The 25,904-nt window shown below is 42.1% G+C and overlaps 3 protein-coding genes and 1 non-coding gene across 4 annotated transcripts; 1 reads left to right on the forward strand and 3 right to left on the reverse strand.

The window, feature by feature from the left end:
* Positions 1–8,218: 8,218 nt before the first annotated feature.
* LOC106611516 (large ribosomal subunit protein eL39) lies at positions 8,219–12,540 on the reverse strand. Its single transcript, XM_014211798.3, has 3 exons — positions 12,409–12,540; positions 11,932–12,035; positions 8,219–8,428 (listed from the first exon to the last, which is right to left on the reverse strand). The coding sequence occupies exons 1-3, from the start codon at positions 12,538–12,540 to the stop codon at positions 8,380–8,382; spliced, it is 285 nt and encodes a 94-aa protein (XP_014067273.1). The 3' UTR covers positions 8,219–8,379.
* On the reverse strand, positions 8,219–17,279 carry LOC106611515 (regulator of nonsense transcripts 3B). The gene is made up of 12 exons (XM_014211797.3): positions 17,047–17,279; positions 16,649–16,755; positions 16,458–16,564; positions 15,384–15,482; positions 15,175–15,285; positions 14,990–15,033; positions 14,699–14,887; positions 14,430–14,587; positions 14,008–14,338; positions 12,409–13,792; positions 11,932–12,035; positions 8,219–8,428 (listed from the first exon to the last, which is right to left on the reverse strand). Exons 1-10 carry the CDS (start codon positions 17,158–17,160, stop codon positions 13,682–13,684), a joined length of 1,371 nt encoding a protein of 456 aa, XP_014067272.1. The 5' UTR covers positions 17,161–17,279; the 3' UTR covers positions 8,219–8,428; positions 11,932–12,035; positions 12,409–13,681.
* On the reverse strand, positions 11,705–11,838 carry LOC123724170 (small nucleolar RNA SNORA69). The gene has a single exon (XR_006756850.1). It is a non-coding gene; the product is annotated as a small nucleolar RNA SNORA69 (small nucleolar RNA).
* Positions 17,280–18,944: 1,665 nt separating the features above from the next.
* On the forward strand, positions 18,945–19,688 carry LOC106611562 (NADH dehydrogenase [ubiquinone] 1 alpha subcomplex subunit 1). Its single transcript, XM_014211908.3, has 3 exons — positions 18,945–19,227; positions 19,380–19,469; positions 19,587–19,688. Exons 1-3 carry the CDS (start codon positions 19,126–19,128, stop codon positions 19,605–19,607), a joined length of 213 nt encoding a protein of 70 aa, XP_014067383.1. The 5' UTR covers positions 18,945–19,125; the 3' UTR covers positions 19,608–19,688.
* Positions 19,689–25,904: the final 6,216 nt, after the last annotated feature.

Below are 25,904 nucleotides of genomic sequence, written 5' to 3' on the forward strand. Positions count from 1 at the left end.
AATAGTGTTACTGATTTTAATTTCATAAGTGTTGCATTGGCTGCTGCAAATCTGACACTTGCAAGATCATGCAGAAGTCTGACAATTATTTTGGTAATATTGCGTACCTATTCAAGGCATATCATTATGGCTGTGTGAGCAGCACTGTCAGGAATTCTTTACCTGGTCCAAGACTTGTCTGTGCTGTTGGTAACTATGGTCATTGTGACGCCCCAATGACCATGAGTTGGCAAGACTGCGGGAACAACTGGGGCCAGGCTAAGGGATTTCATGTAGACTACGCTATTAACAGGAGTTAACTATACCAAGTACATGATCTAGCATAAATCTATGTAAAGCTTGGACAAGATCTTCAGTTTCTTGACAATTGTCACATAGAATAGCCTTAATTTCTCAGAACAAGAATAGACTGACGTGTTTCAAAGGTCTTTGTTTCTGGCCATATTGAGCCTAATCAAACCCACAAATGCTGACGCTACAGACACTCTAAAGGCCAGTTTAATTGCTTTAATCAGTACAAGGTTTCAGCTGCGCCAACATAATTGCAGAAGGGTTTTCTAATGATCAATTAGCCTTTTAAAATGAAGCTTAGCTTACACAACCTGCCATTGGAACACAGGAGTGATGGTTGATAATAGGCCTCTGTACCGTCTAGATATTCCGTTCAAAATCAGCTGTTTCCAGCTACAATAGTAATTTCCTACACTGTCTTTCTGATCAATTAGGTATTTAAAAAAACATGCTTTTTCAAAAACAAGAATTTAAATGACCCCAAACTTTTGAATGGTAGTGTATATTGTGCCTATACATGGTACTTTCATATAAAGCAGTCAACAATACATTACCAAACACAAGCTATTTAATCCTAACCCTCGGCCCATCCCACCTATCACCATAGACCATCTTTTGGTTTCCATGTGCCATGTATTTTTCAATTGTGCTGTGATTTACAATTTTTGAACCTTTTCATATAGTATCCCCAGATTGTGAGCTAAAGATAAACCTTTCCTACGAGTATATTTATTGACCGACTATGGCTTTCCAAATCGCCCAACACTGCTATTTGTAACGTTCATTTCAAGTTGTGATTTTTTAAAATCATTCCTGAACCTGTGACCAAAAACAAGCTACATAGGGGCAATACCAGAATAAATGATCTATTGATTCTGTCTCTTCGCAGCAAAATCTACAGAGATTGTTGTATGCCCCATATATACAGTTGAAGTCGGAAGTTTACATACACCTTAGCCAAATACATTTAAACAAAGTTTTTCACAATTCCTGACACTTAATCCTAGTAAAAATTCCCTGTCTTAGGTCAGTTAGGATCACTTTATTTTAAGAATGAAATGTCAGAATAATAGAGAGAATTATTTATTTAAGCTTTTATTTCTTTCATCACATTCCCAGTGGGTCAGAAGTTTACATACACATATTTGGTAGCATTGCCTTTAAATTGTTTAACTTGGGTCAAACATTTTGGGTCGCTTTCCACAAGCTTCCCACAATAAGTTGGGTGAATTTTGGCCCATTCCTCCTTGACAGAGCTGATGTAACTGAGTCAGGTTTGTAGGCCTCCTTGCTCGCACACGCTTTTTCAGTTCTGCCCACAAATTTTATATGGGATTGAGGTCAGGGCTTTGTGATGGCCACTCCAATACCTGGACTTTGTCCTTAAGCCACTTTGCCACAATTTTGTAAGTATGCTTGGGGTCATTGTCCATTTGGAAGACCCATTTGCAACCAAGCTTTAACTTCCTGACTGATGTCTTGAGATGTTGCTTAAATATATATACATAATTTTCCATCCTCATGATGCCATCTATTTTGTGAAGTGCACCAGTCCCTCCTGCAGCAAAGTACCCCCACAACATGATGCTGCCACCCCTGTGCTTCATGGTTGGGATGGTGTTCTTTGGCTTGCAAGGCTCCCCCTTTTTCCTCCAAACATAACGATGGTCATTATGGCTGAACAGTTCTAATTTTGTTTCGTCAGACCAGAGGACATTTCTCCAAAAAGTACGATCTTTGTCCCCATGTACAGTTGCAAACTGTAGTCTGGCTTTTTTATGGCCATTTTGAAGCAGTGGCTTCTTCCTTGCTGAGCGGCCTTTCAGGTTATGTCGATATAGGAAACGTTTTACTGTGGATATAGATACTTTTGTACCGGTTTCCTCCAGCATCTTCACATGGTCCTTTGCTGTTGTTCTGGAATTAATTTGCACTTTTCGCACCAAAGTACGTTCATCTCTAGGAGACAGAACGCGTCTCCTTCCTGAGCGGTATGACGGCTGCGTGGTCCCATGGTGTTTATACTTGCGTACTATTGTTTGTACAGATGACACACAGTGGTGTGGGGGCTGTGCTTTGGCAAAGTGGGTGGGGTTATATCCTACCTGTTTGGCCCTGTCCGGGGGTTTCATCGGATGGGGGCCACAGTTTCTCCTGACCCCTCCTGTCTCAGCCTCCAGTATTTATGCTGCAGTAGTTTATGTGTCGGGGGGCTAGTGTCAGTCTGTCACATCTGGAGTATTTCTCTTGTCTTTTCCGGTGTCCTGTGTGAATTTAAATATGCTCTCTCTAATTCTTTCTTTCTCTCTCTCGGAGGACCTGAGCCCTAGGACCATGCCTCAGGACTACCTGGCTTGATGACTCCTTGCTGTCCCCAGTCCACCTGGCCATGCTGCTGCTCCAGTTCCAACTGTTCTGCCTGCGGCTATGGAACCCTGACCTGTTCACCGGACGTGCTACCTGTCCCAGACCTGCTGGAACCCTGACCTGTTCACTGGACGTGCTACCTGTCCCAGACCTGCTGGAACCCTGACCTGTTCACCGGACGTGCTACCTGTCCCAGACCTGCTGTTTTCAACTCTCTAGAGACAGCAGGAGCGGTAGAGATACTCTCAAAGATCGGCTATGAAAAAGCCAACTGACACTTACTCTTGTGTTACTGACTTGTTGCACCCTCGACAACTACTATGATTATTATTATTATTTGACCATGCTGGTCATTTATGAACATTTGAACATCTTGGCCATGTGCTGTTATAATCTCCACCCGGCACAGCCAGAAGAGGACTGGCCACCCCTCATAGCCTGGTTCCTCTCTAGGTTTCTTCCTAGGTTTTGTCCTTTTTCCTAGCCACCGTGGTTCTACACCTGCATTGCTTGCTGTTTGGGGTTTTAGGCTGGGTTTCTGTACAGCACTTTGAGATATCAGCTGATGTAAGAAGGGCTATATAAATAAATTTGATTTGATGAACGTGGTACCTTCAGGCATTTGGAAATTGCTCCCAAGGATGGACCAGACTTGTGGAGGTCTACAATAATTTTTCTGAGGTCTTGGCTGATTTCTTTTGATTTTCCCATGATGTCAAGCAAAGAGGCACTGCGTTTGAAGGTAGGCCTTGAAATACATCCACAGGTACACCTCCAATTGACTCAAATTATGTAAATTAGCCTATCAGAAACTTCTAAAGCCATGACATCATTTTCAGGAATTTTCTAAGCTGTTTAAAGGCACAGTCAATTTAGTGTATGTACACTTCTGACCCACTGGAATTGTGATACAGTGAATTATAAGTGAAATAATCTGTCTGTAAACAATTGTTGGAAAAATGACTTGTGTCATGCACAAAGTAGATGTCCTAACCGACTTGCCAAAACTATAGTTTGTTAACAAGAAATTTGTGGAGTGGTTTAAAAACGAGTTATGACTCCAACCTAAATGTATGTGAACTTCCGACTTCAACTGTAAGTCAAGCAACGTGTATAACAGTACCATCAGTAAGACGACAGCATACAACTCTGCGACACATTTCCAACCCTTACAAGGCGGATGCGCATTGGAGTTTGGATCTGAATCAACTAATAATGATAATGAACAAGAGAGTCCATTATCAAAAGTTAAAGGTCAGATGGCCACACAAAGGTATTTTTTTTAACGCAAAAGCAAGTGTCTTTAGTCACATTGATCATAGCTTGTAAAGACTTTCACGCATTTGCGCTTTTACGCACAGTATGCTAAGCCACTTAAGCAATAAGGCCCGAGGGGTGTGGTTTATGGCAAATATACATTACATTTACATTTAAGTCATTTAGCAGACGCTCTTATCCAGAGCGACTTACAAAATGGTGCATTCACCTTATGATATCCAGTGGAACAACCACTTTACAATAGTGCATCTAAATCTTTTAAAGGGGGGGGGGGGGGGGTTAGAAGGATTACTTTATCCTATCCTAGGTATTCCTTAAAGAGGTGGGGTTTCAGGTGTCTCCGGAAGGTGGTGATTGACTCCGCTGTCCTGGCGTCATGAGGGAGCTTGTTCCACCATTGGGGTGCCAGAGCAGCGAACAGTTTTGACAGGGCTGAGCGGGAACTGTGCTTCCTCAGAGGTAGGGGGGCCAGCAGGCCAGTGGTGGATGAACGCAGTGCCCTTGTTTGGGTGTAGGGCCTGATCAGAGCCTGAAGGTATGGAGGTGCCGTTCCCTTCACAGCTCCGTAGGCAATCACCATGGTCTTGTAGCGGATGCGAGCTTCAACTGGAAGCCAGTGGAGAGAGCGGAGGAGCGGGGTGACGTGAGAGAACTTGGGAAGGTTGAACACCAGACGGGCTGCGGCGTTCTGGATGAGTTGTAGGGGTTTAATGGCACAGGCAGGGAGCCCAGCCAACAGCGAGTTGCAGTAATCCAGACGGGAGATGACAAGTGCCTGGATTAGGACCTGCGCCGCTTCCTGTGTGAGGCAGGGTCGTACTCTGCGAATGTTGTAGAGCATGAACCTACAGGATCGGGTCACCGCCTTGATGTTAGTGGAGAACGACAGGGTGTTGTCCAGGATCACGCCAAGGTTCTTAGCACTCTGGGAGGAGGACACAAGGGAGTTGTCAACCGTGATGGCGAGATCATGGAACGGGCAGTCCTTCCCCGGGAGGAAGAGCAGCTCCGTCTTGCCGAGGTTCAGCTTGAGCTGGTGATCCGTCATCCACACTGATATGTCTGACAGACATGCAGAGATGCGATTCGCCGCCTGGTTATCAGAAGGGGGAAAGGAGAAGATTAATTGTGTGTCGTCTGCATAGCAATGATAGGAGAGACCATGTGAGGATATGACAGAGCCAAGTGACTTGGTGTATAGCGAGAATAGGAGAGGGCCTAGAACAGAGCCCTGGGGGACACCAGTGGTGAGAGCGCATGGTGCGGAGACAGATTCTCGCCACGCCACCTGGTAGGAGCGACCTGTCAGGTAGGACGCAATCCAAGCGTGGGCCGCGCCGGAGATGCCCAACTCGGAGAGGGTGGAGAGGAGGATCTGATGGTTCACAGTATCAAAGGCAGCAGATAGGTCTAGAAGGATGAGAGCAGAGGAGAGTTAGCTTTAGCAGTGCGGAGAGCCTCCGTGACACAGAGAAGAGCAGTCTCAGTTGAATGACCAGTCTTGAAACCTGATTGATTAGGATCAAGAAGGTCATTCTGAGAGAGATAGCAGGAGAGCTGGCCAAGGACGGCACGTTCAAGAGTTTTGGAGAGAAAAGAAAGAAGGGATACTGGTCTGTAGTTGTTGACATCGGAGGGATCGAGTGTAGGTTTTTTCAGAAGGGGTGCAACTCTCGCTCTCTTGAAGACGGAAGGGACGTAGCCAGCGGTCAAGGATGAGTTGATGAGCGAGGTGAGGAAGGGGAGAAGGTCTCCGGAAATGGTCTGGAGAAGAGAGGAGGGGATAGGGTCAAGTGGGCAGGTTGTTGGGCGGCCGGCCGTCACAAGACGCGAGATTTCATCTGGAGAGAGAGGGGAGAAAGAGGTCAAAGCACAGGGTTGGGCAGTGTGAGCAGGACCAGCGGTGTCGTTTGACTTAGCAAACGAGGATCGGATATCGTCAACCTTCTTTTCAAAATGGTTGACGAAGTCATCCGCAGAGAGGGAGGAGGGGGGGGGAGGGGGAGGAGGATTCAGGAGGGAGGAGAAGGTAGCAAAGAGCTTCCTAGGGTTAGAGGCAGATGCTTGGAATTTAGAGTGGTAGAAAGTGGCTTTAGCAGCAGAGACAGAAGAGGAGAATGTAGAGAGGAGTGAGTGAAAGGATGCCAGGTCCGCAGGGAGGCGAGTTTTCCTCCATTTCCGCTCGGCTGCCCGGAGCCTTGTTCTGTGAGCTCGTAGTGAGTCGTCGAGCCACGGAGCAGGAGGGGAGGACCGAGCCGGCCTGGAGGATAGGGGACAGAGAAAATCAAAGGATGCAGAAAGGGAGGAGAGGAGGGTTGAGGAGGCAGAATCAGGAGATAGGTTGGAGAAGGTTTGAGCAGAGGGAAGAGATGATAGGATGATCATATACCATGGCTACAAAGGACGCAACACTGAGTACTAGGACCCAGCCCTTAGCCGTGGTATATTGGCCATATATCACAAACCCCCAATGTGCATTATTATAAACTGGATACCAATGTAATTAGACCAGTAAAACTAAATGTTCTGTCATGAAATACATCCACAGGTACACCAATTGACTCAAATTATGTAAATTAGCCTATCAGAAACTTTTAAAGCCATGACATCATTTTCGGGAATTTTCCAAGCTGTTTAAAGGCACAGTCTGATAAACCACAGCCTTCAGCTTTCAGGGCTCGAACCACCCAGTTTATAATTGGTGAATAACCAATCTGATTATAGGCAGCACAGCAGTGGAACTGTTTCTTGCACACAAAAAAACGTGTTGTTTTAGACTTGATTGTATTTAAAAATGTTATTTCATTAAATTAAACTTTTATTGAAGGCATGCACAAGTGTGCTCTTTGATCAACAGGGTTTCTTCACCAGAAATGAGTTATGCTGATTTTGTATAAGCTTTCGTGAAACCCTAATTTTGACACCTTCTGCAGGTCGTGTAAGCAAGTGCTACAAAACTATAGAGATGTTAGATAAAGGCCCGAGGCTGTGTGATATATGTCCAATGTATTATGGCTAAGGGCTGTTGTAAATCAGGACACAGGGGAGTGCCTGGATACAGCCCTTAGCCATAGTATATTGTCTATACACTGTATACCATAAAATCCAGAGCTCTATTACTATTATAAACTGGTTACCAATGTAATTAGACCAGTAGTCATAAAAAATATATATATTTTAAAGTCTGATATACCACAGCTTTCAGGGCTTGAACTAACCGGTTTATCATTTTAAAACACACAAACCGTCATGAAAAAGTCACACCTTTTCCCCCAGGAGGCTGAAAAGATTTGGCATGGGCCCTCAAAGTTCTACAGCTGCACCATTGAGAGCATCTTGACTATCACCGCTTGGTATGGCAACAACTTCTACTCAAGCCATAAGACCGCTATAGTTAACCAATTAGCTACCAGAACCATCTGCACCAACTCTTGACAAAGCACATATGAGCAGTACCTGCAGCGTCTATTCTGTCGCCTGATCACTCTACACCTACTTAAAATGTACATAGCTACCTTACATTCCTGCAAATCGACTCAGTACCATGAGTATATAGCAAAGTTGCCCTTACTCATTGTGTATTTATTCATTGTGTCATTTCTCTGCATTGTTGGGAAGGGCCCATAAATATTTCACCATTAGTCTACACCAGTTTACAGATCATGCAACAAATTACATTTGATAATGCATTTTTTATTTTATTTTTTTAAAACGTTTTTAGGGTGTTGTGGTTATTTGATAGGATTATATAAAAACAGAACACTAATCTTCACTTCTATTACACTTTGGGTCCTTTGGATTGAACATTTAACACGTCGGCCCATTCCTAATTGGACTTTACATTGGGCTTCCAATATTGTTTCCGGGAAGTCTGAGTCACTGATCAATGCATCATGTGTCTCACCAGTGCAGAAAAAGTATTTCACCATTTCCTCTCCCTCTGGTGGAGCTTAGTAAGCGGACCATTCAACCCTTTCACAAGGTCATACATCTTTTACTAGCTTACATTTTGGTTTATGCCAAGTAAAAATTCTAAAGTAAATCTGAATCCTCAACAAATTACAGTAATTTAGTCAAATCCCAGTGACCCTTACTTGAGTGGGATGCCTGCCTGTAATCAAATGTAGAGCGTTGTGCTAATGTCAACCCTGTCATAAAGTAGGTAACACCAGTATGATACATGGCTGGCAAACATTGGGGATAAGAGACACTTACTTGCACTGGAAGCATTTAAAAAGCGTTTGAGTAAAGGACGTATTGCATTTAGACAAACAACCACATCTCGCTTCGAAAATCTTTTATTGTTAAACACACGCATAACCAGAGTATTTGTACAAAAAGACTGCTGTTCAAGATAGCGTGGCTTCCTCTCCAGGTTCTAGCAGGTGGTGGCCTTTGCAGGTAAAGATGCTGTGGATGCTGGAGATCTGAAGACCTGTATATTTACAAGCCCAGCTTGGTCCTCCTCCAGTGTCTCCTCTTGGAGTTGTACCTAGAACACAGTGAAACCAGGAATAACTCAGAATGATAATACAACACAAGCAATCTCCATGGTGGCATTAGTTTGAAATCCATTCAAGGGCCATAGTAGACCGTTTGTATTTAGGCTTGTTAAGTTGTAAACACCATATTGTTTCTTTACAATTTATCTGAGCAGATGCATAAATCCAATTAAAGGTCGTTTCACAAGACCAGATGATACTGACAAACTGCATTTGACTGGTAAAGCATATCAACCAAATGCTGTTTATTCCATATGCTCAAAAGCAAGGAAATGAGGCACAGCAGAAATAAGCCCCAACATGGCAAAAAGACATTCAAACATACTATTTGATAGGAACATCATTACCTCAGTCAGTGCGCTAGATTAACTTTTACCACTGGCGACACTGTTGCTACCAACCTTCAGTTGATGGCACCAGCACGTGATTTGGGCACACCAATTTTGGGGAAATGATGACTTGACCAGTGTCCCATAATGTACCTGCATTCCATGGAACCTGGCTAATAATGACTAGACAGCTTTTTAAAGTAACATGCCTTTGCAGGGCTTGACATTAAAAGGTAAATTTGCCAGTGGCAACATTGGGCCAGTACCAACTGAAAGCTACTGGCGCCAAATGAAAAGAATACTGGCCTGGGAAAGCGGCTGATTATAAAGGGAATTTAAAATTATTGCGGGAAAAGCAAGTAACGTATAACAACCTACCCTCCATACACATTCTAACAATCTCATAAAGGGCATTATTGTTAGCGATTTTGAACAGTCAATCTACAGTTGTAAGGCCCTATTAAACTTTTTTTAATTCAGGTTTTATATTGGTCAATTCTGTGGAGGTTCCTTTCAAAAGTTGCAAAACTACAAAAATGTGATGCTCAAAGTCCACAACGCTTAAACCACAGAAGACCACTTTTGAGGTCTTATCAATATATTAAAGGAGAATGTAGATGCCCTCTCCAACTACCTACCTCATGCCCATATTGCATTTTTTATTTTATTTACTTTTTTGCACATCCATCACTCCAGTGTTAATTTCTTAAATTGTAATTACTTCGCTACTATGGCCTATTTATTGCCTTAACTCCTTACTCCATTTGCGCACACTGTATACAGATTTTCTATTGTGTTATTGACTGTATGTTTGTTTATCCCATGTGTAACTGTCGTTGTCGTCGCACTGTTTTGCTTTATCTTGGCCAGGTCGCAGTTGTAAATGAGAACTTGTTCTCAACTGGCCTACCTGGTTAAATAAAAAGGTGAAATTAAAAACAAATTGTGAGCCTAGCAAGAGACCGTTGTGTTTGCCCAGTAGTGTTTTTGTACTGTACAATGTCAGCTACATGTGCTGGCAGAGTTAGCTAAACAATTGTCCAGCGATTGAAACAAATCATGATATCATTCTGACAGGTAGGCTTACTTTGCAGTCAACATTTAAATGTGTTCGTTTTTTTTTGGGAGGGGGGCTTCAGAAATGTATTCCAACAGCGCATGACTGAATTGCACTTTACAAATATTCAACCAAGACTCCGAACCAAACATTGAATACCTGGCCTGAACACATTGTTGCATACCCACTGTTTGAATAAATACACTGCTCAAAAAAATAAAGGGAACACTTAAACACAATGTAACTCCAAGTCAATCACACTTCTGTGAAATCAAACTGTCCACTTAGGAAGCAACACTGATTGACAATAAATTTCACATGCTGTTGTGCAAATGGAATAGACAACAGGTGGAAATTATAGGCAATTAGCAAGACACCCCCAATGAAGGAGTGGTTCTGCAGGTGGTGACCACAGACCACTTCTCAGTTCCTATGCTTCCTGGCTGATGTTTTGGTCACTTTTGAATGCTGGCGGTGCTTTCACTCTAGTGGTAGCATGAGACGGAGTCTACAACCCACACAAGTGGCTCAGGTAGTGCAGCTCATCCAGGATGGCACATCAATGCGAGCTGTGGCAAGAAGGTTTGCTGTGTGTCAGCGTAGTGTCCAGAGCATGGAGGCGCTACCAGGAGACAGGCCAGTACATCAGGAGACGTGGAGGAGGCCATAGGGCAACAACCCAGCAGCAGGACCGCTACCTCCGCCTTTGTGCAAGGAGGAGCACTGCCAGAGCCCTGCAAAATGACCTCCAGCAGGCCACAAATGTGCATGTGTCTGCTCAAACGGTCAGAAACAGACTCCATGAGGGTGGTATGAGGGCCCGATGTCCACAGGTGGGGGTTGTGCTTACAGCCCAACACCGTGCAGGACGTTTGGCATTTTCCAGAGAACACCAAGATTGGCAAATTCGCCACTGGCGCGCTGTGCTCTTCACAGATGAAAGCAGGTTCACACTGAGCACGTGACAGACGTGACAGAGTCTGGAGACGCCGTGGAGAACGTTCTGCTGCCTGCAACATCCTTCAGCATGACCGGTTTGGCGGTGGGTCAGTCATGGTGTGGGGTGGCATTTCTTTGGGGGACCGCACAGCCCTCCATGTGCTTGCCAGAGGTAGCCTGACTGCCATTAGGTACCGAGATGAGATCCTCAGACCCCTTGTGAGACCATATGCTGGTGCGGTTGGCCCTGGGTTCCTCCTAATGCAAGACAATGCTCGACCTCATGTGGCTGGAGTGTGTCAGCAGTTCCTGCAAGAGGAAGGCATTGATGCTATGGACTGGCCCGCCCGTTCCCCAGACCTGAATCCAATTGAGCACATCTGGAATACCATGTCTCGCTCCATCCACCAACGCCACGTTGCACCACAGACTGTCCAGGAGTTGGTGGATGCTTTAGTCCAGGTCTGGGAGGAGATCCCTCAGGAGACCATCCGCCACCTCATCAGGAGCATGCCCAGGCGTTGTAGGGAGGTCATACAGGCACGTGGAGGCCCACACACACACACACACAACTGAGCCTCATTTTGACTTGTTTTAAGGACATTACAAAGTTGGATCAGCCTGTAGTGTGGTTTTCCACTTTCATTTTGAGTGCGACTCCAAATCCAGACCTCGATGGGTTGATAAATTGAATTTCCATTGATTATTTGTGTGTGATTTTGTTATCAGCACATTCAACTATGTAAAGAAAAGTATTTAATAAGATTTCATTCATTCAGATCTAGGATGTGTTATTTTAGTGTTCCCTTTATTTTTTTGAGCAGTGTATATAATTTTTTTTTTGCTAATTATTAAAAAAAATTGGTGTCAAACTGTAACTCAAGTCAAACGGTCAGAGCTTTGAGCCCTGTCAGGCAACTATGATACTGTAGTCTTAATTGCACTGTCAATACTAAAGAGAATCCCCATCACAGGTGATGTGACCAGGTGTGAACTCTAAAGCAGAATGTTACTCTCAGCAGGATTAATGACAGCACACCCACTGATTGGAGTACTGTAATTGCAGACCTGCTTTAGACGGTCAAAGCATCCATTCAGCACTAGTTAACAGACCATTTTATAAGTTGTACGGGATAGCGGGATGCTAGGAATGTAGCTACACACATACCTGATCTTGTTGCCAGTCTTCATTCTGATCCACTGTGGGATGGGCCTGTTCTGCTTCTGTTTCTTAGCGAGAAAGCGCTTGATCCGGAAAGTCTTGTGGGACGACTGAAATTAAGAGGATGGGGCTGTGTTAGTTAACTAGGGTAGCATACATCACACGCAAACCTACATTTCCTTCATGGCATGCCACACTTACGTTAGGTAAACCTGCCAACTAACTCGTTGCACTTCAGTTACAGCTAGATTACTATAGGCAGAAAAGGTTTGTTGACGGCAGGAAGTATACTTCTAGAAGTCAAGTAAATTTTACCGACAACCCGGCCACACGCTACTAAAACGTTACTTTTTAGGAATTCAATACTGGTATTGAAGACAATAAAGGCTTTCGGTGTTGCCCTTAAAAACGCTTTATGCAAATGCAATGAACAATAATGCATTTCACTCATGTAGAGAAGGATGTTATAAGATTTTACCTTACCATTTTGTCCGCAGTCCTTACACCACAATGGCGGAGGCTGAAGAGAAAGAAGGAGGGGAAGCGTTGGTGATGTAGGCAATCCCAACCAATCAAAGTGTAGCAAAGTCTTGCGCTCCGCGCACACAGCGTCATCAACTGGACCACTCCCGCATTGCATCAACATGACGCTTCTGTACCACTTGTAAAAAGTATTAGTGATTGGTTCTTTCAAATTACATTTATAGTAGTTTGTCATAAAAACATTTTTTTTTTTTTAAACTATCTGGAGTGTTGAATAAATACCATACAAAACTTCGAACAATATTTTCTTTATTGCGCTCATTTGTAACTCTTGTTTAGCAAGGCTCATGAAACAGGAAACAAATTAAGGTATATATGCTTATTCCAATTAGAATGTTGTTACCATACTGTAGCATTGTTTATGTATGAAGATGTATACGAGTACAACAGAGAAGGCCACAACTTAATAGTCACCCATTAGGGGGTTGCGTGCAGTCTCAAGTCAAGGCATAGCTCACAGTTCTATATTTATAAATGAAATGGCTTTTTAATTCCCCTGAATTGTTGAACGGGTGAAATAACAGCTTAATATATATATTTTTTTTTTTACCTGTACAGAGTATTGAGGACTTGTTGGGGAAATAGAAAACAAACTTCTAAATGTACAGAGTATAAACCTAAAATATGCCTAGTTTTTGAATGAAGCAACAGGATATAGTTAAACCAGTAGACTCCTACACTGTTTCTAAATGAAATAACATATTGTATGCGATTTCTTTTTAACGTATGAACAACTAATGAGGGTGAAAGCCTATTTAATATAAGAACTGTGCTTCGCAACTGTGTACCAATACTGTAAGCTCACTTTAAATTCATGTGGTCCAAATTCTTATTTTCAATGACGGCCTAGGAACAGGGGCTGAACGACAGATTTTTACCTTGTCAGCGCGGGGATTCGATCTTGGAACCTTTCGGTTACAAGTCCAATGCTCTAACCACTAGGCTACCTGCTGCCCCATAGCCAAACTCCTGCAAACATTAAAGCGCCAACTTTCCCTTGCTTTTCTCCATAAACAAAACTAAAAGAGGGGCACCTTCAGGCACTGAGGGGGGACACCATGGTCACATCCCTTCCTCTGGTTGGGAGTGGGAAGACGTGATGTGGCTCTGCAGGAGAAGCACTACTGCAGCAGCCTCTCTGGCACCAGTTTGCTTGGCTCAGAGCAGATTCCTCTCAATCGTTTCAACATTCTTTATTTGTGGTCATTTTGTTTTATCCTTCAACTCCCTTCTCTTGGTCTCGATCCAACTTTCGCTCCCCAGGATGAGATTCTCCTCCTCGGTTCCTGGCACCTGGCTGGTATAGCTGAATGGTAGGCCGATCCTAATGTACAAGGGAACGAAATGGCTGTGGTTAAGAGACAATTTTTTTTTTAAATACAACAAACTATTGAGGAATGTGATCAGATCAACATAAGAAATCAGGAAATCAGGAGAAAAGGGAACAAATGTAATAGAATATCCCAATTAACCCAAGGAATTGATTGATCAGGAAAAATGCATATTTGACTATATACCAAGAAAGACTGAAGTTATTACCTTGTTTCTTAAACAATCTCTTTTAGCTTTCTCCTCCCTCAGGGTTTCTTCTGACTTTTTAGGCTTATCAGTATGGCTTGCGGAGTCCCCGGCATTCTCGCCCCTTCTCTTTTCCCAGACACGATCTCCTTTCTTCTTTTTCCCTTCTTCCTCTCGCTTTCTGTAGGAGTTCTCTCCATCGTGCCTTTCCCTCCTCCTTCGTCGATCCTCGTCTTGTCGTCTGATGCGCTCCTTCTCTTTCTGCCGCCGCTCCCTCTCCTTGTCTTGTTCATGGTTTCTGTCCCTTTCTACGTCACGCTCTCTGAAGTCTTTGTGTCCATCTTCATCAGCTCTGAAAGACAAGAACATTTACATGAATACAATGTAAGCCTTTATGTTAAAGACCTGTAACATCTAAGAGATGAATGGTGATAACCCCTCACTTCCGCGATACCCTATCCTCCCTGGTTTCGAAGTTTTGGCGTTTTGTCATATCAGGACACCCTGGAGCTCTGTCGTCTTTCATCTTGTCCTTCTCAGGTTTCTTTAACTTCTCTTTAGGCTTCTCCACATCATCTCCTCTGTCTGGTTTTCTCAAGAGCTGAACGGAGACAGAAACCGCATAAACATGAAAAGAGCAGTCTGTTATTCTTCGGGATCACCTGTATCATACAGTCCAGTAGTTTGACAGGATTTCTTCTCCTTTCCATACCTTGATTTTTGGCACCTCCTTCGCTTGGTCTTTATCCTTCTCGGAAGGTTTGTCTCCTTTCTTGAACTTCTCTGCTTCTTTGCGCTTTCTCCTGTCCTCCTCCCTCCACCTGCGACGTTCCTCGTCCCTCAGGCGTTTACGGTCGAGTTCTCGTCTCCTCCTTTCCTCTCTCTTTTCCTCACGGATTCTCTGACCATCAGCAGACAAAAGCCACATGAATAGTCTATCCAGCCTCATATTATGCAAGAACACAGCTAAAATATATAATTATTTCCTACAGGCTACACATACCTGTTTGTTCTTTAAGAAGTCCAAGAGGGGAGTCATTTTCTTAGCTGGGGGGGAATCATGACTCATCCATTACTGAAATATCCCTTTCACATGGAATACTACTTGATTTCACATTGACACGCATCTAGAGTGTTTCAACTTGCTTTGATGTCAACAAAATGTAACCAGAAAATATGTTTACATACCTACTAGTTCCTTTGTTTTCGCCTCTATTTCCTCCAGTAGAGTCTCAGGGGTGGATGTAAACTTTTCATCGTCGCCATTATAAATCTCCAGGAATTTCTTGTAGTCAGCATCTAAAAGAACAAAGTGTCTCAGTGGGACGTTCGAGCTAGAGGATCTAAATGGTGTGCAATTGCAACCAACCATAAAACGTCTCATGTAACATTTTCACCTTCATCTATTGTTCCACTTTTAGCATCCTTTTTCTTACTCCTTCTTTTGGCAATCTTTTGAAAAGGAGCAAATTCAACAATGGCTGGATACTCCTGCCCTGTTAAACAAAATAAGCCACATCATTAACACACAAGGCAATCAGAAGCTGTTGCAATAGCCTAGGCTAATATTGCGTGGTCGTTATTAGTTCTAAGCCATTAGTGCTTTGAGGTCGGTTCAATTATTTGAAAGAATCACGGTTTTCCATTTTGATAAAAAACATTAAGACATTAAATGCATTATGAAATTAAATTATTTTAAATCTTTCAAATTGAAGTTCCAAAGACAAAAACAATGAATATTAAATTGTCAAAACATTGAAAATATTCCATTGTCTGTCAGGTCCACATTGTGTAGACATCAATAGAAAAATAGGAAATGATAAAATATTTAGGTTGTGTATATTATTTAGTTTATGACTATTATTTTTAATTCCTTAAAGTCATCATCTCATCTCTGCTCAAGCAGACCCGACCATCTAATCTCTGCCTGTGCTCTCTATACTGTACTGTCTTTTGTCATCCTATTTAGCTAGCCTGTAAGTATGCTGCATAGCTGTCTGACGAAATAATTTTACAAGTGCTTTAAAGTAGATTAGACGTGCTTTCACAAACTGTCCATCTCCCTCGTCGTTGTGTACAGTTCTCTCTCATGCGGTCTGTGTTTATCTAACCTAAGTAGCAGGTGCAAGGATATCTGTCACTGTCTGAACCGGAAAAAAACAGGCGCAATGGATTATGGTCATTGTATGAAATTACGGCATTTCTGCGCTGAGCTAGGTTGAATATTTGCTTGATGAAAACTACAACTCCCTTCCGCCTAGTGTCCCAAATAGTTTGACAATCTCATGAATTATTTGACTTCTCGAGAAACGCTACGTTGGGCTCACAAAAAAACAAAACGGAATTAAAGTAATTTAACAGACGTCAGTCAATTAGTCGTTTAATAACCAGGGGGAAAAAAATGCAATGTTGGTTTAATCGCTCAGCACTTATTAGATGTCAATAGCTTAATTACATGAAATGTATCACACCTCCATTATCAACGAACACATATCCATCAAACCGGTCTCTGAAAAGTACAATATCTTCCTGAATCTTGAAGTTGATGTATGCTCTGGCGAAGACATGGGGGTACATGCTGTATAGAAGAAAAACTAAGTAAGTAACCAGGGTACCAAATATGTGATTCTGACTGACAATCGTTCATCAGACTATAACGCACCTGCTGTCATTGGAGAAAAATTCTAAGTAGTCCACTTCTGGAAGTGGCTGCAATTGCACCTCCAGTTCCTCCTTGGTTATGCTTGGAGGCAGACGTCGGATAATGATCTGTGGCACTCAAATGTTAATTTATCAAAATAATATCCAAACCAGATAGTTAAAATAGCAGATTCGGCCTCTAAGCGTTGGTTAACGGTAACTAGCTAGTTTAGCTGGCTGTTAACGTTACTCTTCAATAGGCAACATTCAAAAGATAACTAGCCAACTAAGTTCAATTACAGGCTAATTACACCTGATCTACTAGCTAGCCAGCAATACAGGAGTAGCTTGCCAGATTAAATCCGTGTAGCTAGCCATTTTGGTTTCGCTAACAAAATAGAATAGATGGCGTAACGTTACCTTCGTCATTAATTCTTTCTTCTCCTGCTTTGGCTTCTCCGTTTTTTCAATGTTTTCGCATTTTATCTCCATCCTTTTCTCCCTCTGACGAGTATTTTCCTTATCGTCTTTCATATTTATGCCATAAACGAAGCAATCTGCAGACCTGTATAAACTTTTTTAATTGCTTGATTGCTAACTTGCTGCTAGCTAGTTCCTTCTATTCGTCAACAACAAAAACTGCTTGTTGATTGGCTGCTAGGAGACTCTGGGAGAGACGTTCTGCGACACTTGAAAGTGTGTTGCGTCAGTGATGGTGCGGGGTGGTGTCCACTAGTTACCACAGCCACAAAATCTGGCTAATTGGCTATATCGTAAAAATGTATGAAAAACTAAAATTAGCTTATTTGTCTTAACCTTATGCCTAACCTTAAATGATCAGTGTGGTTAGGGTTAGGTTTAAAATCAAAATTTAAGAAGAGGGGGTCGATAGGCAACAATGTGGTTTACTTTGGCCACAAATATTTACATATAATGTAAGACAGTGGATGCAAAGTACCAAGTAAATAACAGCAGTGTAGGTGTAAGTACACTGAACAATAATATGAACGCAACATGCAACAATTTCATATAACGAAAGTCAGTCAATTGAAATAAATAAATTAAGCCCTACTCTATGGATTTCACATGACTGGGAATACAGATATGCATATGTTGGTCACAAATACCTTAAAAAAAAGGGATGTGGATCAGAAAACCAGTCAGTATATGGTGTGACCACCATTTGCCTCATGCAACTTGACGCATCTCCTTCACATAGAGTTGATCAGACTGTTGGTTGAGGCCTGTAGCATGTTGTCCCACTCCTCTTCAATGGCTGTGCAAAGTTGCTGGATATTAACAGGAACAAACTGTGGTACATGTCGATCCAGAGCATCCCAAACATGCTTAATGGGTAACATGTCTGGTGAGTATGCAGGCCAAGGAAGAACTGGGACATTTTCAGATTCCAGGAATTGTGTACAGATCCTTGTGACATGGGGCCATGCATTATCATGCTGAAGCACAAGGTGATGGAGGCGGATGAATGGCATGACAATGGGCCTCAGGATCTCGTCACGGTATCTGTGTATTCAAATTGACAGCGATAAAATGCAATTGTGTTTGTTATCCGTAGCTTATGCCTGCCCATACCATAACCCCACCGCTACCATGGGGCACTCTGTTCACAACGTTGACATCAACAAACCGCTCTCCCACATGACGCCATACACGCTCTGCCATCTCCCCAGTAGAGTTGAAACTGGGATTCATCCATGAAGAGCACACTTCTCCAGTGTGCCAGTGACATTCGAAGGTGAGCATTTGCCCACTGAAGTCAATTGTGACGCCGAACTGCAGTCAGGTCAAGACACTGGTGAGGGCAATGAGCACGCAGATAAGCTTCCCTGAGACGGTTTCCGACAGTTTGCGCAGAAATTCTTCATTGTGCAAACCCACAGTCTCATCAGCTGTCCGGGTGGCTGATCTCAGACAATCCCCAGGTGAAAAAGCCGGATGTGGAGGTCCTGGGCTGGTGTGGCTACACATGGTCTGCTGTTGTGAAGCCTGTTGGACGTCAAATTCTCTAAAATGATGTTGGAGGTGGCTTATGGTAGAGAAATGAACATTAAATTCTGGCAACAGCTCTGGTGGACATTCCTGCCAATTGTACGCTCCCTCAAACTTGACACATCTGTGGCATTGGGTTGTGTGACAAAACTGCACATTTTAGAGTAGCCTTTTATTGCCCCATAAATAACCTTTTTGTGCATATGGAAAATGTATAGGAGATTTTATTTAAGCTCATGAAACCAACATTTTACATGTTGGGTTTATATTTTTGTTCAATGCCGTAGGATGGCGCTGTGATATAAAATAAAAAAACAGCTTCAAGTTCCGGAAATGAACGAATGACCGTCAACATTTTGGTAGCCTTTAGCCTTTCTTAAGGCTACCAAATGTTAGCAAAATAAACTGGCGTATTTGGTCGCCAGACATTCACATAAAACTGTTTGACAAATAAACGTGGTTGTCACTTGCTTCACCCACATTACAATTATGTGGTACGAAATTCTTCCTGGTCTTGGCGTCATGACTGCTTGTCTCATCCTTCCTGGGGTTTTCACTGCACAGATCCATAAATTGACCAACGGGGGGAAGGTGAGAGAATGTTGCTTACCAATGTTATGAATGAATGCAGTAGCTAGCTAAATATTCATTTTTAAACTGGTTGAAGTTATACAATTAACTAGTTTTGTATACTAGCAGTAAATTAGCTGCGTTAACAGGTATTATCCTTAACCTTTGCTTAGGAAAAGAGAATCGCCAGGGTTCCATACCAGTGGTATCTGATGGAGAGAGACAGACGAGTGTCGGGAGTGGATTTGTATTACAAATCGAAGGTAAATAGCGACGCGATTAATTCAAACGTCAATGCAGTAATTTAGTACTGTAACGTTATTACAATTGACCAGCAGTCAGCCATTGCTTAGGCCTAACTAACTATTTCTTCTTTACAGGGACTTGAGAACATCCACTAATCCCAGATCTCACCTATGAATGGAATTCTAATCTGTTTTAATTTGTTGTACGTTAATAAAGTTCTATATTGTCTGAATTAATCATTTTCTTTGTGTAGTTACTACTCATTATGTTGAAAACCTGACGAAAAAACAAATTGGGTTTACAGTTCAGTGTATTCAATAGGCAATTGTAACATCTATTAATTACTCCTAAGGAATTACTCCTATTCACTGATATTCATAACATGTTATGTCTGTCTGAACCAATGATGTGTATATACAGTACCAGTCAAACGTTTGGACACCTACTCATTCAAGGGTTTTTATTTTTCCTATTTTCTACATTGTAGAATAATAGTGAAGACCCCAAAACTATGAAATAATACATATGGAATCATGTAGTACCCCCAAAAAAGTGTTAAACAAATCTAAATATATTTGAGATTCTTCTAAGTAGCCACCCTTTGCCTTGATGACAGCTTTGCACACTTTTGGGATTCTCTCAACCAGCTTCATGAGGTAGTCACCTGGAATGCTTTTCCAACAGTCTTGAAGGAGTTCCCACATATGCTGAGCACTTGTTGGCTGCTTTTACTTCACTCTGCGGTCCAAACCGTCCCAAACCATCTAATTTGGGTTGAGGTCAGGTGAAAGTGGAGGCCAGGTCATCTGATGCAGCACTCCATCACTCTCCTTCTTGGTCAAATAGCCCTTACACAGTCTGGAAGTGTGTTTTGGGTCATTGTCCTGTTGAAAAACAAATGACAATCCCACTAAGTGCAAACCAGATGGGATGTCGTATCGCTGCAGAATGCTGTGGTAGCCATGCTGGTTAAGTGTGCCTTGGAATTCTAAATAAAGCACTGACAGTGTCACCATCAAAGAACCATCACACCTCCTCCATGCTTCATGGTGGGAACTACACATGCTGAGATCATCCGTTCACCTACTCTGCGTCTCACAAAGACAGCGGTTGGAACCAAAAATCTAAAATTTGGAGTCATCAGACCAAATTACAGGTTTCCACCGGTCTAATGTCCATTGCTGAACTCTGTGAAGCATTTATTTGGGCTGCAATCTGAGGTGCAGTTAATTGCCGATTTCTGAGGCTGGTAACTCTTATGAACTTATCCTCAGCAGCAGACTCTGGGTCTTCCCTTCCTGTGGCGGTCCTCATGAGAGCCAGTTTCATCATAGCGCTTGATGGTTTTTACGACTGCACATTTTTGACATTTTCTGGATTGACTGACCTTCATGTCTTGAAATAATGATGGACTGTCATTTCTCTTTGCTTATTTGAGCTGTTCTTGCCATAATATGAACTTGGTCTTTTACCAAATAGGGCTATATTCTGTATGCTAACCCTACCTTGTCACAACACAACTGATTAGCTCAAACGCATTAAGAAGGAAAGAAATTCCACAAATAAACATAACAAGGCACACCTGTTAATTGAAAGGCAATCCAGGTGACTAGCTCATGAAACTGATTGAGAGAATGCCAAGAGTGCAAAGCTGTCATTAAGGCAAAGGGTGGCTACTTTGAAGAATCTCAAATGTACAATATATTTAGATTTGTTTATCACTCTTTTGGTTACTACATTATTGAGACGCATCCAATGCAAAAATTATGATATTTCTAGCAGACGGATTTTGATGGGGATTTTTTTATTATGCTAGGTAAGTGTAGGCATACTACCTTTTAAATAAGCACAATATATTTACAGCATAAAATGTTTTGTCTTTTTAACATGAACACACTCATCGATTTTGAGTTGATAAATGAATCTGCACTCAAGATGGGAAACTTTTGTGCAATGTCCATATGTAACCTACATATGGAGATAGTAGTTTTTGGATTGGTACCCTGCGAATGATCTAACAGCGGACATAAGGAGATACAAAACGTTGGGTTACAGATGTAACCTTAGTTCTCTGTGTAGAGTAACGGATTGCCAAACGACCTATGGGAACTCGTTCCCCTTCACACAATGTGATTTGGCATGCTTAATATCAAAGATATTTACTGTCTATTACTAAATTTGAACCCCATGGAGGTGGAGGAACAATATGAAAGCTTGGCGACTATTACTCTACTCAGAGAACCAAGGTTACATCCATAACCCAAATTTCTCTTTTGTTTCGTAATGGTTTGCCAAACAACCTATGGGAGAGGCTGTACCAAAGGGGTTGTTCGGACAACAGAGTGGGATAACTCACCATTTAACTTAATCCAGATGAGACCCTGGGACCGCCTTGTATCCAAAAATGATAAGAGGCTGTCTGCGCTATTTTAAGGTCCTTACTACTGATCAGTGTCTGTTTCAGGTACATAGGAGTCAAAATAAGAATACTGGAAGAGATGGAGACCGGCACACTGACGAAGAAATGTATAAACCCAAAACTGAGGCTTGAATGCAAGATAAAGATGTTTTTAAAACGTAGTGCATAAATGAAAGGTGAAAACAAAACACAAACGTTTCATCATCAGTGTAAATCGTTGGCACACACCCCTGGCTTCTTGTTAACTGCATATGTCAGATGATCAAGCATGAAAACGTCAGAAAATTATTGAATCAGTACATACAGTTGTTGTGTCTTTGGGGGTACCATTAAACTGAAGATATGTTTATCAATTAGCTCCCTGTAATTATTATCACGCGATTAAACTGATTAATCGTTTAATTGTAATTAACTAGGAGATCGGGGCACCAAGGAGAATATTCAGATTACAAAGCTATAATTTTCCTAATATAACTTTCCTGTACTATAATATTATATTCTAATATAGTATAGGCCGATTATCTTCTAGTTTAAATGGTGTATTTACCTCGAGTCCAGTCTCATTCCAAACGTCGTAAATTGTTGTATCTGCACGAACCCAGTCTTTACTAAAATCATCCATACATCAATTGTCTTAAAATCATTTATTTACTACACTAAGTAATTAACAGAAAACATACAAAACAGTAATTATCGTCACAAAGGATTGGTAGAGGAATGTGCCCTTGTGGGCTAAACAGGCAGGTCGGCCTGTTGAACAATGGATCATAAAAGGTCAGCTGTGGCACACAGAGTTCATTAATATTAACAATTGACAATTGAAGGCTCACTCATTCGGGAACAATTGCAATCAATATATATTTACGCTCAGTGTGTCGTTCTGATTCTTGTTGGAGAGTAGTTCTGATGGAGAGTCTCTCTCTCTCTCGGTTAGAATGGATCTTTGAAAGCGACATTCATTAATGTCGTCATCGAATGGTTGTTTCGTTGGTCTTCGCGTTCAATGATATAATTTACTTAGCTGCAGACTAATAATTAATATCAAAGACTTGTTCTTATTCTGTCGGTATCAGTAGTCTAAAAGTTAACCACGTGGTATGGTTCACTTTCAGTAGAGGAATTGGATGGTAACCTATAGGCCACTGAGTGTAGGCCTGGTCTGGGGAAATGTAAATCAGGGGGTGTTTTATAGTGCCCATCGAACATGCTTGTCAAATGACGCCTGGTCCTGTATGTGTCCCTGGGGCGTGCCTATGAATGAGTTAGATTTGGTTACAGAAATACAATTCTATCACATTACATCAGTACATAGCATCTCAATGTCTTACAAAAGCTTTATCCTTATTAATACATTCTATACAACCATTATGATGCTATTATATAAACAGTTTTATGGTAATATGCCTATATTGTCTCTTCTGAGTATCACAAAATTGTACCAAGCGGATCAGTTCGTAGCTGGATTCTTCACCAATCTTCCATACCTTCTCCAGAACACAAAATGTCGCTTGGCTCTCCAATTCTATGAGTTGGAAGAATTTCCTGTGTCTCTCTATGGGCCATGTGGCCAGAGACTCTCCTGGAATTTTAGAGTTTTTACGACCCTTTACACACAGGGTGGATTGGGTGCAAAAGGGAGGGGTCAACTGTCCTCCCTGTACCAAAAGAGGCCAACGTCATGACACAGTATATACAGAAGCGGACAGAGAAATATCATCAATTATTGCTTTTACATTTACCATGTGAACATTTCCTGAGGATAAATAACGCAGGATTGTAAGAGTAGTGAGCTAGAGACACCCATCTAGTGGTATATCTTACACCAATAAAAGGAAATATACTAGTTACAGAAAACACTTCAATACCAATTCTTTATTCATCCCTGATGGGTGGAGAGATTTTAAACAGAACATCCACCTACATTCTGTCTGGAGAAAACCAAGTTCAAGATTACCACACCTACGTGAACGTTGTATCTGCTGTATAACACAGAAGGACATGGAGGAGATGGGGTGACCAGCATCTGAGAAATGACGTGCAATAGGGGATTTAGGGTCCTTTCTCCTAACAGCACTCTTGTGTTCTATAATACGTGTTCTTAGCTGTCTGCTGGTTTTGCCCATGTATTGCTTATTGCAAGGACAAGAGATAAATTATATGACGTTAGAAGAGCTGCATGTGAGGAACTGTTTGATAGTGTATTGTATGCCAGTGGCAGAGCTGTTGAATACGCTCACTTTTTTACAGGAATCCCTACATGCCACACAACTACGGCAGCAGGGGTAGAAACCCGTCACAACATCCAGTCTTCCATCATTTTGTCCCCGAGGGACATGAGTGTCAGCCCGAACAATGAAGTCCCTGACATTCCTGGCCCTGTAGTGTGAAAAGAGAGGAGGGTCAGCCATGAGCACATTCCAATGTTTCTAAATCTCTCCCTTGATGTCATCGCTCAAATGAGAATATGTAGTGGTACAGACACATTAATGGGTTTTCTTACTTTTATTCCTTCTGGTTGAGGTCTCATCAATGGTACACTTTCTTGCAATATGATTTTTTAATAATCATCTTTATTTTGCATTCGTCCCTCAGTTTTGGATTTATTCCTTTTTTCGACAGTGCGGGTCTCCATCTCGTCCAACCTCCTTGTATCCACCACAGTATGCAACATAATATAATTAGCCAACAGGGTAGCACAGAATTTAAACTGTGTTATACTACCGTATTCACAAGCAAGCTGAAAGCTAGAACTTACAATATGAGGCTTCAATTGGGTTCAACAGCACCAAGAGTGGAAGGCCTCTGTAAAGATTTTGTGCGTAGTCTTGTGTTAGAGTGCGTAACACCAATTTGTTGGCCGTGACCTTTTCCAGCTGATTTTCATCAAGGATCTCTCTGTACTTTGCTCCGTTCATCTTTCCCTTGACCCTAACAAGTCTCCTAGTCCCTGGCCCTGAAAAACATCCCCACAGCATGATGCTGCCACCACCATGCTTCACCGTAGGGATGGTGCCAGGTTTCTTCCTGATGTGACGCTTGGCATTCAGGCCAAAGAGTTCAATCTTGGTTTCATCATACTAGAGAATCTTGTTTCTCATGGTCTGAGAGTCCTTTAAGTGCCTTTTGGCAAACTTCAAGCGGGCTGTCATGTGCCGTTTACTGAGGAGTAGCTTCCGTCTGGCCCCTCTACCATAAAGGCCTAATTGGTTGAGTGCTGCAGAGATGGTTGTCCTTCTGGAAGGTTCTCCCATCTCCACAGAGGAACTCTGGAGCTCTTTCAGAGTCACCTCCCTGACCAAGGCCTTTCTCCCCCGATTGCTCAGTTTGGCCGGGCGGCCAGCTCCAGGAAGAGTCTTGGTGGTTCCAAACTTCTTCCATTTAAGAGTGATGGAGGCCACTGTGTTCTTGGGGACCTTCAATGCTGCAGACATTGTGTGTAGATTGATGAGAATTTGTTTTATTTAATCCATTTTTACAATAAGGCTGTAACGTAACACATTTTGGAAAAAGTGAAGGAGTCTAAATACTTTCCAAATGCACTGTATGTTAGCACATTTTGTGAACAAAAATACAGTTTAAAAGTCGCACACAGAGACAAGCACAAAGACAGGTGAAACAGATCAGAGTGTGACACGTGCTTATTAATAGTCTACTCATCACATTAGGAATAGTAGGCTTACATTAGTTTGCAAATGTGATGATGGAGGCATGTAATCCTTTGTTATAAAGGCAGTGGTGTGAAGTACCTAAGTAAAAATACTTTAAAGAACTGCATAAGTCGTTTTTTGGAGTATCTGTACTTTACTATTTATATTTTTGACAACTTTTACTTTTACCTCACTACATTCCTAAAGAAAAGTATGTACTTTTTACTCCATACATTTTCCCTGACACCCAAAAGTACTCGTTACATTTTGAATGCTTAGCAGCACAGGGAAATGGTCCAATTCACACACTTATCAAGAGAACATCCCTGGTCATCCCTACTGCCTCTGATCTGGCAGACTCACTAAAGACAAATGCTTTATTTGTA

This window comes from Salmo salar, chromosome 09 (assembly GCF_965601325.2).
Source record: "Salmo salar chromosome 09, fSalSal1, whole genome shotgun sequence".
Lineage (NCBI taxonomy): Eukaryota > Metazoa > Chordata > Actinopteri > Salmoniformes > Salmonidae > Salmo > Salmo salar.

Excerpts from the sequence above, each read along its gene's own strand:
- LOC106611516 (XM_014211798.3), bottom strand. The coding sequence starts at position 12,540 with ATGACGCTGTGTGCGCGGAGCGCAAGACTTTGCTACACTTTGATTGGT. Across the intron at positions 12,036-12,408 it reads TAAGGACTGCGGACAAAATG|TCGTCCCACAAGACTTTCCG; the intron begins GTAAGGTAAAAT and ends TCTTAATTTCAG. Across the intron at positions 8,429-11,931 it reads AAGACTGGCAACAAGATCAG|GTACAACTCCAAGAGGAGAC; the intron begins GTATGTGTGTAG and ends ACTGTGTTCTAG.
- LOC106611515 (XM_014211797.3), bottom strand. The coding sequence starts at position 17,160 with ATGAAAGACGATAAGGAAAATACTCGTCAGAGGGAGAAAAGGATGGAG. Across the intron at positions 16,565-16,648 it reads TTTTTCTCCAATGACAGCAG|CATGTACCCCCATGTCTTCG; the intron begins GTGCGTTATAGT and ends TCTTCTATACAG. Across the intron at positions 13,793-14,007 it reads GAGATTGTTTAAGAAACAAG|GATCGGCCTACCATTCAGCT; the intron begins GTAATAACTTCA and ends CTTGTACATTAG.
- LOC106611562 (XM_014211908.3), top strand. The coding sequence starts at position 19,126 with ATGTGGTACGAAATTCTTCCTGGTCTTGGCGTCATGACTGCTTGTCTC. Across the intron at positions 19,228-19,379 it reads AATTGACCAACGGGGGGAAG|GAAAAGAGAATCGCCAGGGT; the intron begins GTGAGAGAATGT and ends ACCTTTGCTTAG. Across the intron at positions 19,470-19,586 it reads ATTTGTATTACAAATCGAAG|GGACTTGAGAACATCCACTA; the intron begins GTAAATAGCGAC and ends TCTTCTTTACAG.